Source organism: Prorops nasuta, unplaced genomic scaffold (genome assembly GCF_024137725.1).
Source record: "Prorops nasuta isolate Cenicafe-Biocafe unplaced genomic scaffold, Cenicafe_Pnas_1.2 PNAS00002, whole genome shotgun sequence".
Classification (NCBI taxonomy): domain Eukaryota; kingdom Metazoa; phylum Arthropoda; class Insecta; order Hymenoptera; family Bethylidae; genus Prorops; species Prorops nasuta.
Genome location: NW_027116799.1, coordinates 187,521 through 206,267, shown reverse-complemented (window position 1 = coordinate 206,267; position 18,747 = coordinate 187,521). Strand labels below are relative to the sequence as shown.

Below are 18,747 nucleotides of genomic sequence, written 5' to 3'. Positions count from 1 at the left end.
GAGCCTAACTCGATGCCAGATTAATTAATTCGAAATACCGTGAACCGGAAAGCCGAGATTAGTCGACGCGCGCTTCCCTCTCTACTACGAAAAACACACACACACACACACATCGAATTGGAAACGAGAAGGTTTCGGAGTTTCCGTGTGTGCAATTCTCTCGTACGGATAGCGAGAGAGAAGCGAGGACCAATAGTCAGGCTGGATATTAAGCGGTTATAGTTGACCACAACGCTCTCGTTCTACTTTAATGACTCGCACAGCCTCCCATACCGTGTACCATCCCATCCCCCATCCCATCCTGAGCCATCCTGGACCCTAAGCCCTTAACTCGACCAAATGCAACCTGTTCGGTCGGTATCCTAAACTCCGTCAAGATTCATCCCAAGAGCTGCCATCGATCCTTCCCTAAAGTCAAATAACAATCTCGTAAAATTATTAGCACAGCTCCGCTCCACTTTGAATTTACTCGCTCCACAATAAGAGAGATTTCATTAAATTTTGTCACGACACGCCTATATTTCGCTATATATCGAGCTGCAAAGTTCAAAGACACTAAAGAGTTTTATCTCGGACAGATGCAATTATCGGACGAGCCAAATGCGATAGTGCACTATCGCAGCTGGAATGATAAACCATTTCCTATGCATATTCTTGTCCTTTCTTGTCCGTTTAACATAATTTGCCTCGTTAAAAGCCCGATAGAAGCTTCCTGCGCTACATAAACCGAGCAAAATGCAAACACGAAATCTGCGTGGGGGAACAATTTCCATGAAGCTTCTGCTCGCACTGTATTCAACGTCATTCACGCAGCTCACTCGATTGATTATCAATATAATGCGCCACTCTGATCGTTAATTATCCTTTTATCCTGAATTTCTCTTCGAGGCATCGCTATATAGGAGGCAAGTTGAAGAAGCTTATCGCAGAGTGTAACATCTGTCTCGAGATAACTTCTTGTACTTTCCTCCCTACCCCCACCCCCAGCAGCACGCCCAAATGTTTTTCGAAAATATAGAGACACTTGAGACCTCTATCATCCGCTTACTCATTATCTCGTTAAACGATGTATGAAGTCACTTCTCTAAAAATGCACCCCTTATCTACGCCTCAGTTTTTTCCCCGCAGCCGGCGATGCCGAAACACGCACGGAGAGGAGGAGAGCTTCCAGTCAAAGCTCGATGAAACAGACCACCTTAATAAAATATATAAATAAAGCAGCGGATCCAGTCGTTATGCTATTCTTAAGCGACAGGGATTTAGAGATGAGTCGGGACAATATTTCGCGTACAGAGTGTGGAAAGTCGTTGGACATCCATTGCTTCACAGGAAATGTAATAAATGTCAAAAACTATTATAATTTGATTAGTTTTGAGTTTTAACTTTATTCATTCAATTACTTTTTAATTGGGGAGACAAACTTATATATTTTTAACATTGGTAAAGGAAATAGAAAACAGTAAGCTCTTGCATTGTCGACCTAAACCTCTAATGGTGGGCTCATATTGATCGTAGGGACGGTAATATCGATCAGTGAAATAAAAACTGCTCGCGCTCTATGCACAGTGTACGAGGCTAGAAGGTAGACCGTCGGTCTACGGGATTTCCCCCACCACTTACAACCACAGAAGCAGGCTCATGCCCGTGAGGCATACGGGCGCGAGCCTGCTTCTGTGTTGTAAGTGGTGGGGGAAATCCCGTAGACCGACGGTCTACCTTCTAGCCTCGTACACTGTCTATATGCATGCTACTGATTTAGACGAGAAAACTATAAAAAAAATCATAAAAAGTTTTAGAAATTTTTATAAAATGTTTATTACTTACCTTCGACTCAAATCGCCAAAATAAAATTAAAATAGATTGCATTGCCAAATGTATATAAACTATACATATAATTCTCATAAGAAAATAACCGAGCAAAAATTTGTTCCTGTCAAGAAAGCCAGACTCTTGGGCAAAATCGTTTAAAACCGTAGTTATTATTAATCTTCTGCTTGACTAAATAACAATTTATCAAGATTATCTCATAACTCGATTATATTTCAGAAAATTAAGATGATTGGTATATAGTAGCCACCTTATCGATATTCTTCGACTTTCCTGAAACTATAAAGCTTCCTTGGGAGTAGTTTGGTTCTGGACAGGAATGGAGAGAGGTGGAAGAGGTCTAATATTGAGAGTTAAGGAAAGCAGCTAGGGAGGCCAGTTGTCTGATTTGTGCGCAGGAGGGAATGCGTAGCCTGGTTACGGGTGCCCGTTAATGAGATAGGAATTAATTAACCAAAGTGGAACTGAGAGAGAGAGAGAGAGAGAGAGGGGGGGGGGGGAGGGGGGGGGATGGGGATGGTTGCTTCGGATGAGATAGGGGAGTGAAAGTGGAGAGTATAGTGGGAGTGAGGGGGAGGGAGGAGTGTCTGTAATTAGGGGTCTATAATTACGTGGAGTCAGCTAGTGCGGTTAGAATTTGACTGGCACCCTGCGTCACGTCACGTCCACGTATGCATCCCGGGTAATACGTGCGTGTTCTCGCATTTACACCAATGTAGATAGAATGGACGTTCAGCCCGAGTGATACGGCTTATCCTAACCGACTTTGAAATTAAGAGTATCGTGCGATGTGTGTCTGGAGTGCTTCCTCAACCACGCATGCACATACGCGAGGATTCCTTTCGCATTTATTTCTTCTGCAAATCACTGTCTGCCAGAAATCACTAGCCTCACCTATACGAATACACTCGTGAAAATATTCACATTAATTTTCACTCTTCCTCTTATAAATTTTTACCGAGGAGCAAATTTTTCCACGAAATTTGAAATAAAAAAAGTCATATCTATATCTGGCTGATTCAAATTTTATTTCCACTACGCTTATTGCAGCTTCATATTGTTTCGATGACTCTCATCCGTGGTGCATACTGCTCTTTATTAAAAAGCGAATTCTAATTAAGGTCACTTTTAGAAACAGTCTATTTCGTTATCGGAGTCTCCCCACACCATCTCTCTCTCTCTCTCTCTCTCTCTCTCTCTCGAGGAATGGACGTAAACGATAAAAATACTACGAGAAATACAATTATAGGCTCATTAATTACCGAAGAATATATCGTGCATGCCTGGCACTGCTAAATCTGAAGGAAATCAGGAGTTTGGAGCGAATCAGTGGAAATTGACGGGACAGCAATAACGAGTAGCAAGAATAGGGAAGACCGACGGAGTTGATGAGAAAATGAAATGAAAAATCTCTTTATCATTATATAACTGTTCGTTCATCGCGAAACCTTCCCCTCTTCTCTCTCTCTCTCTCTCTCTCTCTCTCTCTCTCTCTCTCTCTCTTCCTCTCTACGCAACAAATATTTTTCTCGTCGAAGAACGAACGTCACGGCTATCGAAATAAAGGAAGGAGAAAAAAATATTCTCTCATCGATAAAAAAACCTTGGGGCTTTTCGCTCTACGCTTTAAACGAACTTCGCCTAATGAATTTATCCATTCCATTGGTGAAAAAAGGAGGAAACTTTGCTCGGTTTACTTCATGAATTTCCTTTTTATAGAATCAACGCAATTCGGTAAATTAAATTACCATTAGAAGTTTGATTTCATCCGATCGATGGACTTTCATAAATAAATCCGACGTAACTCCTGAATTTTCTTTCACGACCGCGCGCGCGCGCGATCCCGGCTATAGAATCTCCCATTCGATTCTCACGTTTAATTTACCTCGCACGCTCGATCGGGGTTAATTTAATTCATTAAATCTTTTGTATCCGCCTGCAGTTCCTTCGGATCGAATCCGAAAAGGGTTGGAAAAAAGAGTAAATGGCGGCTATGGAGTGATTCGAGGCTAAACGAAAGTAGATAAAATTCAAATGGGGGTAATATAAGATATTTCCAATATTGTGGATTATTTCTTCTTATTTTAGAAGAGACGGAAGTGCGGAGGATCAAAGAGAGAGAGAGAGAGAGAGGGGTCAGTCAAGGCGGAAATCACGAGGCATCGCCAGCCGCAGTAATCGAGCTGACGATCGTCGTTCTATTAGCATCGAATCGAATCGGCACGAAATTGACTCGAATCGAGTTAGCCAATCGGCGCCGTCGGCCCGTGAACAATGGACGTCGCTCAAATTGGCCATGGCGCCTCCCCGAGCTAACCGAATTATTTTTATCGAGGGATGAGCCCGCGTGCATAGCACGTAGTACCTCCATGTGCGGTTCACTGTCACAAGGAGAAACTCGCTTGTACGGGTTGATGCATGTATATTTTGACTGTGCTAGTGCGGGGAGAGAGGGAGAGAGAGCTGTGCACAACTGTGGGAACTCGGAACCCCCGTAGCGCGAAGGGCATTCTAGCTGCAGCAATAGGGTGGCTCTCTTGCGGAACGGACGACACGCACTCTTCTTTGAATTTGTTATTCGATCAAAAGCAGCTTCTCCACACCTCCCCCCCCCCCCCCCCCCCTCGCCCCTCTACATTTCTCTTCCTTACTTTCTACCAATTAAAACAAATAAAAAGAGCCTGTTGTAATTATGGTCATTTAACAATTAACCTACTGTTTCTTGCTTCTTGGGATAAACGAAAGTTAATTCGTATTAATAGCGCAGACTCCATCGACGTGGCGATGAAAATTTACGGTGGGCTTAAAAATGCTCGAGAAGTTTTTCGTTAAATTAATTAGACGCAATTAAGCGGAGTTTTTCTGAGGATGGGACTGGTCACCCCAGCCACTGGTCCTTAGTCTGGCCAAGGTTGGTGCGAGAGAAACGGTGACTCTCTCGCTCAGCGGGCTACCCCCCGGCTAAGAGGGTTTGCTTGTATCCCCCGAGATGCGCATGCGTCATCCGATTAAAATTACTAATTAGCTAATTAACTTAAGCGCACGGCTCTCCGGTCTAAGTAAGTTGACCGCCTGATTATGATGCATCGCTCCTGACTTTCAGCTTCTGCAAAAAAAAAACTGAAGGAGAAGATGATGGAGAAGGAACTGGGACTAATATAAGTCACCCCTTTCCGCATATTAACGCGCCACCTTTTAAATCTGGATGTGCTTCAAACATTTCTCTTTGGTTTCATGGCAGTATTATTATTATTATATATACATATATACATATATCAGGTTAAACAAACTGAAATACCTCTGCATTAACCTAACAATGCACTATGTGTGATCGATTTAGCAAAAAATATAATAAAGGTAAGGCAAATAGAGATAAGGGTGCGTGTGTTTGAAGAATTTCAAAATAAACAAAGCTGAATTGAATAAAGTTTAATTATGCAGAATGACAAAGTGTTCGGAGATTGCCAGATTGGGCAGAAAAGAAGATATTCCGATGATGGCTGCAAGGGGATATGGATCGATCGGTCTTCCGTTAGATTCACGGATGACAATAGAAAATTAATGTATTATCTGCAGAATGATCTACTATACAGAGTCCATCGCGGCCTACGATTCGAAAGCAGCGCGCTCGGTGGGACGTCAGGAGTCTAGAAGTGCTTTCCCATGTTCCTTAACTCAACCGCTACTCCCGGCGCACTCTACTTCCCGCTATCTCACTCGCGAATAATCTAAAAAAATAGTCTCTTCAGTCCGACACCGCCTACACCCAAATCGCACTGGAGCTGACCAAAGAAATTCGAAAAGCAATTCATCCCTCGGATAAAAAACAAAAACAACTCCCTTTCAATTAGATATCTCGCGAATCCTCTTTGGATGAGAAATTAATCTTGGAATGAATGGAGTTTTTTTATAAGAAGAAATTAATGTAATTCCGCCAATTTTTTTCAGCAACTTTTAAGAAAACCCTTTGGAAATCTATTTCACTGATTTAACTGTTTTATGAATAATTTGTTTTCATTAGCAAGAAAAATAAGGAAGATCGTTCTCATTGCTTTGAGTCCTTCGAGAGAGATTCGCTGTTCGGTGTGCAGGAGTAAGTGACAGTAACGCAGCCTGGATTGTGACCATTGGGAAGCCTCAGAAGTAATGTATCATCGTTAAAGTATTGTAAAGGATGCGTCCACTCTGGCCAGCTTTTTTCTTTATCCTGTTTTGCCCAGTGTGGTCTCCGTAGAAAATCCATTTGCTCCGAGGCTACCTTGGTAATTGAAAGAAATAAAAATCTCTTTTTCGCCTTTAAATATCTAAGAGAAAAAATAAATAAATATAAAAAATAAAAGTTGTGTGAATGTTCGAATAGGTATATATATATAATGCATTGAAAGACCATTAATCTCGATCGGGATGAATGTAGCGACAACTGGAACCGTGGGTTCCCTCCTGAAAAATCATCAGAGACCCGTTTGATCGGATTCAGGAAGATTAGAAGGAAAGAAAGTGTCTCGATAGTCTTTACTTTATAATGGAGGTCGATTATTGCCAGCAATCAGGAATTTTGATGGTCCTGCGCTCTGGTCGATGGCTCCGGTTGGTAATGGTGCATCGGCAATTGGCCAATTAGCCCCCCATAGCGAGGCCAGTGAAAACTCTCGCTTCCTTTATATTTGCAGGACGAGGATTTGATTTGGAAGAATGGCTTGGCTGGGTCTAATCGTGAGTGGCCAACCCGCATGGATCCCTGAAAGTACTCGGTGACACCCTGGATGGGGGCTCAAAGAAATTCTAATCAAGGGTATGCACTGGTTCCGCTCATGTGGTCCGCTTTGGCCTCCCCGTAAATTACATACGGGTATCTCGCCCTCATTACTTCCGGTTGCTACGCACGACCGGACCTGCCAGCCAGTCCTCTCTTCCTCCGTTTCCTGCATCTTCCCTGCGCCAACTTCCACCACTGGCGACATAGAGAAAACCGCTTTCTATAATACTTCCTATATCCTATATATATATATATATTATAGGATTGAGGAATAAACATAGGTTTAATGTTAACTTACACCTTTTATTTCACCCAACATATCTGGCACTCCTTCCTTTTCTACAATCAATCTATAACTCCTCTGTCTCACAATTTCCTTCGCTTCATCTGCTACTAGCGCGCAGTGATTTTGGGACTACTTTCGATACTCGTTACCCTATACGCCCCAATGCTACTCGCTCTACAATTAGAACTATCACGTACACACGTCCTATCCTCTACGATCCTACAATATATATATAAAGCTCTGTGTTATTTTCTACAGCCAACGAATACAATAATATCATAATTACAAGGTAGAATCCTTCGTTAAAATTTTTAATTGTATTTTAACGTTCAGATTTCCTTGAATTCTCCTCCTCCCCCCGCCCCCCCCCCCCCGTGTATTTTTATTATCCTCGAGCGCACTCATTGGACCGGCCAATCTCTCGGTCATTTTTGACTGTGTCCCTGGTGCATGGAGAAACGCGCCCCGGAGAGACAGAGGAAAACTCTCCAAGGTACAAGGGGAGGGGAAGGGAATTACTGACTTGTAATTAGCGCTCAAAACCGAGGCCAGCGTACGTGTAATGCACACGTTAATTACCTGACATGTTTAGCATGCATTACATTCGCGTATACGAGGTAGCACGGTACTTAGACTCGTGTCAGGTAATGGGGAAATTTTCGGTAGGTCGGCAACGAGAGCGGAACTTTGGTGTAACTCAGCTGGTATTATTAAGGTTTCTGCCTGCCTGCCTGCCTACCGTGCCCAACGATGTCCTCCTTGGGAACTAATTAGCACGTCCCGATCGCGGAGGAGGCACCTCTAATAATTACCAAATCGATCGCAATAACGCAAGCCGCAACTCGCTGTTCTAATGCGTCCTAATTTTGCAACGGTCCAGAACCCTTGCAAACCGCAGTATATATATATATATATATATATATATATATGCTCTCCCCCATCTGCCAAACTCTTGTTCATATATCAATCGTTAATTTCGTTTAATTAATGTAATGCATGGAACGATACGATTTTAGCGTATATAAATTTCACTGATCCTCCTTAATCGAATTCTCTTAGCCGAGGACAAATATTAATTTCGCCCAATCATTATTACATAAACGCTTTTCCATCTAATTTGCATAATACTCGGCATGTGAAATCTCTGTGTCTCTGGTGTATGGTGCAGAGATCGATAGGGAGAATTATAAAAGGGTCGTGAGGAGGGGGGAGGGACAAGAGAGCTTTAGTATATTATAATATTAATTGAAATCAAACATTCGCGACCGAATTAGAGTCATTCTCTTTGCTAGCTAAGCTGGACTGCTAAATACCAGTGTGTGACCCCCGGGCTCGTTGCACCCCATCTTCTTTCTCTCGTCTATGTGAATTACTTATATACCGCATATGTCACGAGCTCAGTTAGTATTACGCATCTGTCGAATCTGCACCGGCTCGCTCTCCTGTTTGCATAATATCCAATTATTCGCGGCGGTCTATAGCTTTGATTTTGCAAACTTCTTCACCGCTAATCGAATTCTCCGGTAAATAAAAATTTATTAACGCTCGCGTGTTCCTGGCTGGTCCACCCAGTCGAGCCTCAAACCATTTCGTATATATTAATTAGATCGGCCAGCCGTGAAATGGAGCTTTTCGAACCGGTAGTCAGTTTTACACGGAACAAATATCAGGACGTTGATTCGATTACGGGGCGTGTATATCGATTCAGCAACCGAACGAATAGAAACAATAATGAGAGAAAGAGATGGCAAGAGGAGACTGGGAAAAGGAGAAGAGAGGCGCAAGAAAGTTGTAAGAACGATACATGTTTTTTGCAAAATATCCTATATTTTTTATTTCACTTCATCTTTAATCAGAAATGATCCTGCGCAAGACGCCAAACCGATACGTTATTATAGTCTCGATCAAAGTAACACGTGGCACGCGTCATTATCGATCAATCTCTAACCTCTGATAAATTATTTAAGTGCCGACTATTATTCAGGACAAATAGTTGCGCCACTCGTTGGAAATTTGCTCGCGAAACGAGCGTGTCTCCATTTATCGCAAGATATACATATATATTGGAGAACGCGCGCGAGCCTAAACGTAATATCGAGAAGCAAAAAGCATCCACTTACCTCGGTTGCTCAATCCTGCTCTACGCGTACATACTGTATTGATAGAATTTATAGAAAAGATTTCGTAAGAGCGTTGTGTGTCGCGGGCAATTACATGCAATCTTTCCGAGTTTCGCTGAAATTAGAGTGCGATCGATGTAGAAAAGATTGCAGGCTTCTTTGGTAAGGGGAGTTTATTAAGAAGAGAAGAATGTATATAAAGAGGGGAGGGGGGGGGGGGTGGTGGTGGTGGTGGTGGTGGTGGTGGTAAAGAAGGGAAAGGCCCCATTGAAGGTATCAGGAAGGATCCGGAACCGATCTCAGGTGCGAAATCGTGGTTCGATAAGAAAGAAAAAAGCCGCGGGATACGTGTAATAACGCTAATGCAAAAAGCTGGAGTGCCGTCCAGAAAATGACGGTGGCCAATGGCGATCGAGCGTGTAATGGGCAGCGGTCAATTAACAGTGGACGATGGAAGCTCACGGGTACACAGGCGAGCGTGTATGAGTCTATACACGTGACGCGCCTGAAATTGGAGTTTTTGTTTCCCCGATATCAATTCCGGGGCGACGGTGAAGGGCTTTTAATTGGTCGCGGCTTCGAAGCCGTTCGGCAGGAATGGAACGCGCGCGCGGCAAAGGCAAATACTCCCGACCGGAGCCGCGTTGCATAAAACTCTGCAGCCGTGCGCGCGCGAACGCGAGCTGCGAGCAATAGCGCCGCGACTCGCTCTATCAATTTCTGCCCGCGCCGCGGAAAACGCATCTGCCGGCGGCGCATCATCGAGAAAGGAATTAATGGAATAGGATTACAAATGCTGGATGGACCGCGGATTCGGGTCGCGTACGTACACTGCATTCGCTGCGGATAGAATTCTGCGCGATTAATCGTATAATTAAAAATTTATTGCCTCGCTCTCTCTCTCTCTCTCTCTCTCTCTCTCTCTCTCTCTCTCTTTCTCTCTCTCGTACAACTCTTTCCATCCAACGAAACAATAAGCCTAGCGTATGTTTTTCTCTCTCTCTCTCTCCTCTTCTCTCCTCTCCTCTCCTCTCCTCGTTGCGTAACTCTGAAAATAACATTAACAGGAAATTCGCGCTCGGTACAAATATAATCACGCTGAATAAACTGATAATTAAGGAAAGTATCAGGAAAATCTTGCGTGTTTATGTTGTTAGATTTTATCTGCCCGCGCGCGTATACCATGCACGGTCTTTAATAGTATACACACACACATATATATAGCGAGTGTTCAATTCCTCGAGATAAAATTAGAAAGCCATTAATGCTGCTTCGAGGGTTCCATGCAAGTGTTGAAGGATCACGATCGTTTCTGGATCTTGCACTGCACTCTTCCGCCCGATAAATGAGCGGCAATTCCTTCTCTGTTTATAGTGCAACGAATCGCCCGGAGCTCCCGGCCACGGTTCACCGGTCAAACAGAATTGAAAAGACCGATAGAGAGAGAGAGAGAGAGAGAGAGAGAGAGAGAGAGAAGACAGTTTCATTCTTCTCGCAGTGTGACAAATTTATGTGCACAAAAGGAGAAGACAACAAAACAGCTTCGACCGATGACCAAAGAGTAATTAACCTGAATTGCGTTATTTCTGTCGGGCAGTACGCGGACAAAAAGTAAATTGATCGCTTTTTACTTTAACGACGCTTCTATTTTCGGCGGCAGATCCTTCAGGACGATCCGAATCGTTTAAATAGTCGAGCGTTCATTGTTTTCTGACAAATAATAAGGAAAGAAAAACTTACCTGAATTATAACGCGTTCTCCAAACGCCGACGAAGGATTATTATCACCGAATTTCGGAAGGTAGATCTTGATGCTCTTTATATATATATATATATATATATATATATATATATATGTGCAACAGTTTTTAGCCTTGGGGAATTTCCGGTTTAGGGTCTCTAAAACTCACCGCAGAGATCACTGATCTCCGATGGTTAAACTCGGCAATCGTGCGCGCTAGTCGCTGCTTTTCTTCTCCAAGAAATCCATCGACGCCATTTCCGCCGGCAAATATAATATTTTTGCATCCCGCCACTGGGAGCCAATATTTGTCCACGACGGTAATTTGTTTTTCCCAGTTTCACGGCTGGTACCGCGGCGCAACCTTCGAGCTCCTTCGCGGGAAGATGGAACATTTCCGGTGAGACGTGGTAACCACGTTACTCGGTATAACCTATACAGCGAGCTGCTATATAGTATAAGGGGTTGCAAAAAAGGAATATAGAAAGGGTAGGAGAAAATAAGTGAAAGAGCGGAGCACAGCTGTGTGTTTAACAATTTAAATTAGGTATATAATTAAAGGTTGAAATAATAATAATAAAACGCGTCCAAGTAATTTCCTTTATTCCCCAAACATCTTACAATGATTTTTCCTTGAGGAAACTGTACGTTCTACGGATCACACTTATAAACAAACAAATTGTAAGATTTAGTTTGATAGATAGTCGCAAGATGGCCCACAGATTGGCTTAGCGCGCATGCGCATACTTGTATCTTCTCGTTTTCTTCGCAATATAACTTGGTTCATTTTATACTCTCCTTAATGGCGTCGAAAGAAGAAAGGAAGTCATGTAAAGTTAAAAATAAAGAAAAAGCAATAAAATAATATAAAATAAAACTGAGAGTTTATTAAGTGAAACTATAATTAAACAACACAAATATTTTAAACGAGTTATGTCCGAAAAATAAATTTTTAACCAAAAGCCAACGTATCGTAAAATGGAAATAACCAAACCTCTTAATTTACGGTATTCAGTGTACCAACACTATAGTCGTGTATATATTTTACACGCGTGTATTTACCTCAAAAAATGATACCGTTCCAGCACTAAATGTCAGCTCGAGCGTATGTACGTTAAAGTTAAGAAAGATTGTTGGCAAATCCATGGTCGAAAGGGATCGTCGAAAGGTGCGCGACATTGAAAGGAAAAAATAGCTTGGAAAAGTATAAACGGTGCGGTGCGGCGCGGCGCGGCGTAGCTCGCGGCAGGGTCAGGATTACTTACCGAATGCCACCGAACGGGCATCTTCAGGGAGCAATTCGGGTGGCGCAGTTTACTGGCCGCTCGCATAACTTTTGCCAGCGCTCTTGTTTCGAACTAACGGCAAAGTTAAGCGATGGATCACTGGGCGAAACATCCCATGGGCATCTCTTGTGCTCAACTTCGGGATAGATTGCGTTAGTGCTCCCCGGGCAGCCCTAGGCGATTAGGTCGAATCTCCCTACAGCTCTCCACCATGCCTATTTCTCTGGCGCGCGCACGCACGCACCCGAAGAACGAGACAGCCCAATTTCTTGCTCAACGGCGAACTTAGCAACGACCGGCCGCGTCGCCCTTTAATTTACGATGCCACTACCGCATGCCATGGCGTTCTACGCCGCGGCTGCCCGCCAGCACAGCACAGCCTCTGAACGATCGCATCCGATACCACTGCGATAAGAGAATCGGTTAATTCTAACTATATATCGGTGGGATCGACGCTGGGCCAAATATCTCAACTGCTTTTAATATTACACACTCTGCACTCTACAGCAGATATATTTCTAGAGTAAACGCGGACTGGTCAAGCGGCAGATCGTTTCAATTTCGACACGCACACGCTAGCGTTTCGAAAAGCTATTAAACTTGGCTTTATCGCGTATATGAAATCTCCGTCTCTGCGTGGCAACGCTATAGCCTATTCGGTGACACTGCTTGGAACACGCTCGTGTGTGTGGGTACAGGCGGTAAGAGGAAAAGAGAGACGTGTTGAAGTAAACGAGAGAGGGGGGAGGCCGAGAAGGAGAGAAGCGGTAAGTGGTGGAAGCTGTAGAAAAGACGAGCAGAGAAAGGAACGTGAATGTGCGAGAGAGGGAGATGAAAGGAGAGAGGGTCCCTAATGGAGTCAACAAACAAAAGTGAATCGATTTGAAATAATGGCACGCAGGCGAGAGGCGAGCTTGCGAGCTGCCGCGCGACAAATAAAAGCACTCAGAGTGAGCGACTTTATCCTTATACAACTGTCAGACGTCTTAACACTCTCTCTCTCTCTCTCTCTCTCTCTCTCTCTCTCTCCACGCTCTCCACGCTCTCCTCCGCCAAAGTTCCTCGGTCTCCGTGGCTACATGAAACTCCAGGCTTGCCCATGCACGTATCGCAATCCTGATGAGTGTGACATGGCCATTTAAATCCCGCAATCCTACCATACGTTATTTGCGACCGCGCGAGCATACTCATTTTTTTTTTAGTCTTTCGGACACTTCGAGAATCTTTTCCCTCTCCATCTCAATCGGTTTTCTTAAAATACACACTTAATTTCCTAAAAGCTTTCCTTTAAATCGGGTCTCTCACCCCGAAGATCTTTTGACCCGGCTGGAACCCTTGGGGTCAATATAGTAACTAAACAATTTTTTTAAACTTTTTTATCTTTATATACTACTTGCAATTTAAGCATTTATGGCGTACATGAAGATAAACTTTAAACTTTCAGCAAACTAAGTAGACGAATATATCTGTTTGATTTATGGTTATTTAAATTTCATTTTACATCTACCGCATAGAGCAATATACGTGTCAAGGCCGTAATTATTTCTTTAAACAGTCAAATTTTGTTTTCTTATGATATATATGAACGGTTGAATAACGATATGGTGCGTTATCATTATTTTACGGTATATAATTAATTATGAATTTTAGTTAATGTATAAAATAAAAGATTTCGCGAAACATTGGATATATATTGCCAATATCCGCTTATATAACATATTATGTGAATCATATTTTCAATATTATTTTTTTTTTATATTGTAAAAGTTTCGTGTTTGCCTTTCTTCGATTGCTTTTTACAGTTTTCTGTCTCTCAAAATTTGAGTATTATTTATACATATAAACCATTCCTTCATTTACTTCTCTGTCATTTCTTAAACGCATATTATATATATATATATATATATATATATATATATATATATACGCACCTGAACTATAAATTAGAAATGCAGTTGAAACAAGCTATAAAATTATAGTATTCGGATCCTTTAGACCCAAAGTGTCCAAATCGTCTAGGGCACGGATCGAAATATACAGGTGCCTGCTAGAGTTTACAGTTGCGCTAGTGCCGTCCTCTGGAAACATGTGCTTCAACTGAAACGAGAAAGCTACATCGGTAAATAATTATCGACTAATCAATTTTCTTCAAACAGTATAAGACCATACACTATGTAAACCGACTTACATCGATTTTGCTCCTTCCTAGATTAGAAAGAAAGATTCCCTCTTAGTTAAAACACCCCATAATCGTTAGAATTTTTCGGGAACAGAATCGACATAGACTAGCGTGCCATCAATGTGATATTTCTGGAAATAGAAGCCTTTGAGAGACACACACCAACCTCTTTTTTACTGCCCGAAGAGAAGCAAAGTAAGAAAATCAATAAAACTTTGGATTGAATATCAGATCAGTAGTAATTGATAAGGAAGTATTAGGTAGGGTGTGTATGGGCTAAAGTAAAGGTCTTTCGATCGATTTATTCTGATTGGGAAGCTGAACAAAGTAGGTCGACTTCGCTTTAATAACAGAAAAAGCAAGAGATTGGGTCGGAAATTGAGCGATGCAATCATGTGCTCCGCGGGTGCTTGGCCCCGCGTAAATGAAATATATATTTTGCCACCTCGTTCCAGATTCCGATCCGACTTCAATACTAATGAAAGTTTATTCCACGACTCTGCGAGAGTGTTAAGATTAAGCAGGACAGAAGAAAAACAAAAGGAAAACCTATATTAGATTTTCAGCAGAAAGCATAGTCCACGAGTCGATAAGCTGATTTGATTAAAGCTAATACGAGAGTTTCCCAGTACTTAGATAAGACTGAGGCTTTTATTCCACAGTGAAAAAATTCCGTTTCAAATTCAAGATATTTGTTGAGAATGGGTATGCTATGCTATTCGCAGAGTGAGTGGAAGTTCAATTATCGGGTCCTCTCGAAGTGAATTGATTAAACTCATACTGAAGCGCGCGCGCGGCGCAGCAGCAAAGTAGAGCCAGAGGGATGATGGGTGGGGAGAGGAGGGAGAAGAGAGGGGGGAAGGGGTGGAAGAGAGAATCGGGCCGGCGGCGGCGCGGCGGGGCGCGTGGAATGGAACAGGGAATGGGCAAACAGGGCGCAATTAACGTGCAACCATTAAATATGTACGCGAACGGCTTACAACTCTGTGCTGATGCATGTGTGTAGGGCATAAATGCATCGAGGATCGAACACTCATGCGGCTGCACTCATCTCCTCGTGTTGGCACAGCCGCTTGATTAGCTCCGCCATATTTACATATCATTAGTCGATTGTTTGTCCGAGTTCAGGATTTCCGTACTCTCCCCTACTATTCAGACTACTGTAGTACCGCTTACCAGAGCCCCACGGATTCTCTGGCTAAACTGATTCACGTGCATTCACCTGCTTAATTACGATCAATTGTGCCTCCTTTTCCAATAGTGCGATACTTGCATTTGCGTTAATCTGTAACAATTATATTATTCTTTTATTATAATTCACATATAGGGGTATTTTTATAAAAAACTTTAAAGGATAGTAAAATAGACTTTGCTATGAAAAATAATACAAACCTTCTAGCAGCAGCAGAAGAAATAATGCGCGCGAAAAGCCGGTAAGCTGAGCTTTCGTTGATAATACAGAATATGACCACATGTCAAACAGTCAACCTCGGCTGGTAAAGAAGATGCAGTGTGTTGTTGTTGTGTAGAGTGTAGAGAGTATTTGGTGGTACACTGAAAGAGAAGTTATTTTTTGTTAAGTTATAACCTGTTGTAATTTGAAAAATACGCAAAGAAACTTATTGATACTTTGCGAATATTTTTTTCAAAATGTCCACGTCCAGAAATAATGGTAAAACCTTATTGTTGCTTCTTAGGTTAGGTTAAATTAATATTTTATTGAAACTTTTTTTTTTTCAGCCAAAAAAAAATGCCCATATCATGAAAAATGTTACCGTAAAAATCCCATACATTTTAATGAGATGTCTCATCCGCACTGTAAGTACTAATTATTACAAGTTGTATTAAAAAACCTACAATAATGAGAATTTCCTCTCTCACAGTAGAAAAATTAATTCTACATCAACTAACTGGACCAATCAGTATACCGGATCATTTGGAGTTTGAGTGTAATGATCGGTCAGAGCTCCTCGATCAATTAAAAGTCTTACAGATTGTAATACGCAAAGAAAAAGAAAATAATGGGCAGAGTGTTAAAAATAAAGAAATTAAAAAGCCTACAGATATAACAGAAAGTCAACAACAAAAATTGTCGGATGATCTAAAAGCAAAAGTGGAAAAAAATAAACAAGAGGCAATTGCGAGAAAAAATAAATGTTTAGGAATAAATTCTTTAAAATCCCCAAATAAGGATTTTAATAATACTCCAACTTGTAGTAAAAGTGAAACATTGAAAGTTGGAATACAGGAAACTTCTGTTAGGGAAAATAAAAGTTCAGATTCTAAAAAAAGAAATTCAGAATCAAGCGATAATTTGAATAATTCAAAAAGATCAAAAACTTCCAATGATAATAGCTCTAATAATGCAAGTAGTAATAGCAATTTTGATCCTTCTCCAAATTTAAGTAAATCTCTGCTAGGTGAATTTACTAATGCTAAATCAATGAAAGATAGAAAGGAGTTGCGAAAAAAAGCTATCTTTCAAATGAGAAGTCATGGAATGAAATTTTCCGTTATTGAGCCAGGAGGGTTTGCTTTAAAATTTGCACTTTCAGCACCTTATCATTTTTTTCTTACCACAGTTGAAAAATCGAAAGAAACATACGAACAAAAAAATTCTGTAGCATTACATGAGATTCTAGATGAAAGCCTTGGTGAAATTGAGAAAAGTCTGCATATTAATTTTATGATAGATGTAGGATATTTGTGCTCACAATATTTACTGGCAGCACAAAAGATTGATTTGCTTATTCTTTACGGAACGAGAATAGATACTGAAAAATTACCTGAAAGCATTTCCATGATACCAATAAATATGCCTACTTCATATGGAGTCCATCATTCGAAAATTATGGTTCTGAAATACACCAATGGCGGAATTAGGATAGTAGTATCAACAGCCAATCTTTATTCCGACGATTGGGAAAACAGAACTCAAGGGTGGGTTAAATTTATTGCTTTGATACTACCTCATCTGAACGTAAAATTAATGTCTCTATCCCTTTTCTATCAGACTCTGGATGTCACCTCATCTTCCGCCACTAGCAGAAGAAGCTGATAACTCATCTGGGGAATCGCCGACGAAATTTAAAAGAGATTTCGAAAAATATTTGCTAAATTATAAAGATCCAGCATTGACGGAATGGATTTATTTAGTACGAGGTGCTGATTTTTCTTCGGTAAACGTGTTTTTCTTAGCATCTGTACCTGGTTCCCACAAACATACTGATTGGGGACACAGAAAGCTAGGTTGGATTCTTTCGAATAATGCTACTTTACCGCCAGATGCGCCGTACTGGCCAATAGTTGCTCAGAGCTCAAGTATCGGAAGTTTAGGTGCCAATTACGAAAGTTGGTTACTAACGAATATTGTAGCTTCCATGTCGAAAGAACTTTCAAAGGGTTTAAAGTCCGATCCAAATTTTCAATTCGTTTATCCCACAGTTAACAATTATAAGCAAGGCTTTGATATTCTAGACGGTACCTGTTGTCTGCCTTATAGTGCGACAGTACATTCAAAGCAGAAATGGCTCGAGCAATATTTATAGTAAGTAAAGCAAAGGTTTGAATTGCATATCTTTTAAAATATTATAGTCTCGAATAGAATTGTAATTTTTTTCGTCAGTCAGTGGAAAGCGTCAAAAATTGGAAGAAACCGAGCAATGCCTCATATTAAAACTTACACTAGAATATCGCCAGATTTGAAACAAATTCCTTGGTTCGTTCTGACTAGTGCCAATTTGAGTAAAGCTGCATGGGGAACGTGGAAAAATGTACACTACATTATGAACTATGAGGCTGGTGTTGTGTTTATACCAAAATTCGTGGTAAGATAATTATTATTTGTTTGAATAAAGGCAAAAAATTCATTGATGTAAGAAGAACGTTTTTTCAGACAGGAGCAACTACATTCCCTATAGAGGAAGATACAACTGGCGAGCCAGTTTTTCCAATGCCATACGACCTTCCGCTTACTCGTTACGAACAAACCGACAAACCTTTTGCTATGGCGTTTTTGGACGAAGATTAGGATAAAGATGCGGTTATGCGAAAATGTTTATAATATAATTTTTTTTTTTACTTAAGTTATATAACAGTGGACAAAAAAAAAACGCAAAGAACCGCAGAGAATAGTGTATTCGCCAAGCTTCAGAAGACTCAGAATGCTCCAGAGAAAACATGCAAAAAGACGTGTATTTTTCCATGGCTGTAAGAGATATTGCATTTATACGTTGGATCTTTTCAAAATATCCAACTGTTTGCATTTAGATAGCTCTTTTACAAAAATGCTATATATTTATTCAATAGTGATTTTGAAAGATGATGTTTTTTTCCCCGCTTGCATTGGAACGTTTAAAGTAGTTGAACTTTATACTTGTGGATAAATGTTATCGAAGTTTATTTTCCATTCCTTTGCTTACACCAGTGAATAAGTTTCAAGATTTTAAATCAATGTATAAGCGAAGATTAATCGAGAAACGAGCATGCCTAATTTTAACCTCGTATGTGCCTCATTAAAAAGCTGTACCTCCAGTTCGGCTCCTACGCGTATG

The 18,747-nt window shown here is 41.2% G+C and overlaps 1 protein-coding gene and 1 long non-coding RNA gene across 2 annotated transcripts; one reads left to right on the top strand and one right to left on the bottom strand.

Moving 5' to 3' along the window:
* Positions 1-13,972: 13,972 nt before the first annotated feature.
* On the bottom strand, positions 13,973-15,234 carry LOC136776226 (uncharacterized). The gene is made up of 3 exons (XR_010823033.1): positions 15,175-15,234; positions 14,204-14,325; positions 13,973-14,112 (listed from the first exon to the last, which is right to left on the bottom strand). It is a non-coding gene; the product is annotated as an uncharacterized lncRNA (long non-coding RNA).
* Positions 15,235-15,611: 377 nt separating this feature from the next.
* gkt (glaikit) lies at positions 15,612-18,727 on the top strand. Its single transcript, XM_066731599.1, has 6 exons — positions 15,612-15,866; positions 15,935-16,012; positions 16,078-17,134; positions 17,208-17,741; positions 17,820-18,021; positions 18,090-18,727. The coding sequence occupies exons 1-6, from the start codon at positions 15,845-15,847 to the stop codon at positions 18,222-18,224; spliced, it is 2,028 nt and encodes a 675-aa protein (XP_066587696.1). The 5' UTR covers positions 15,612-15,844; the 3' UTR covers positions 18,225-18,727.
* The last annotated feature ends 20 nt before the right edge of the window (positions 18,728-18,747 follow it).

What these genes read in the sequence shown, in the direction of transcription:
- gkt (XM_066731599.1), top strand. Translation starts at nt 15,845, where the DNA reads ATGTCCACGTCCAGAAATAATG. An exon ending in GTCCACGTCCAGAAATAATG is followed by an intron (nt 15,867 to 15,934) that starts GTAAAACCTTAT and finishes TTTTTTTTTCAG; the next exon opens with CCAAAAAAAAATGCCCATAT. An exon ending in TGGCTCGAGCAATATTTATA is followed by an intron (nt 17,742 to 17,819) that starts GTAAGTAAAGCA and finishes TTTTTTCGTCAG; the next exon opens with TCAGTGGAAAGCGTCAAAAA.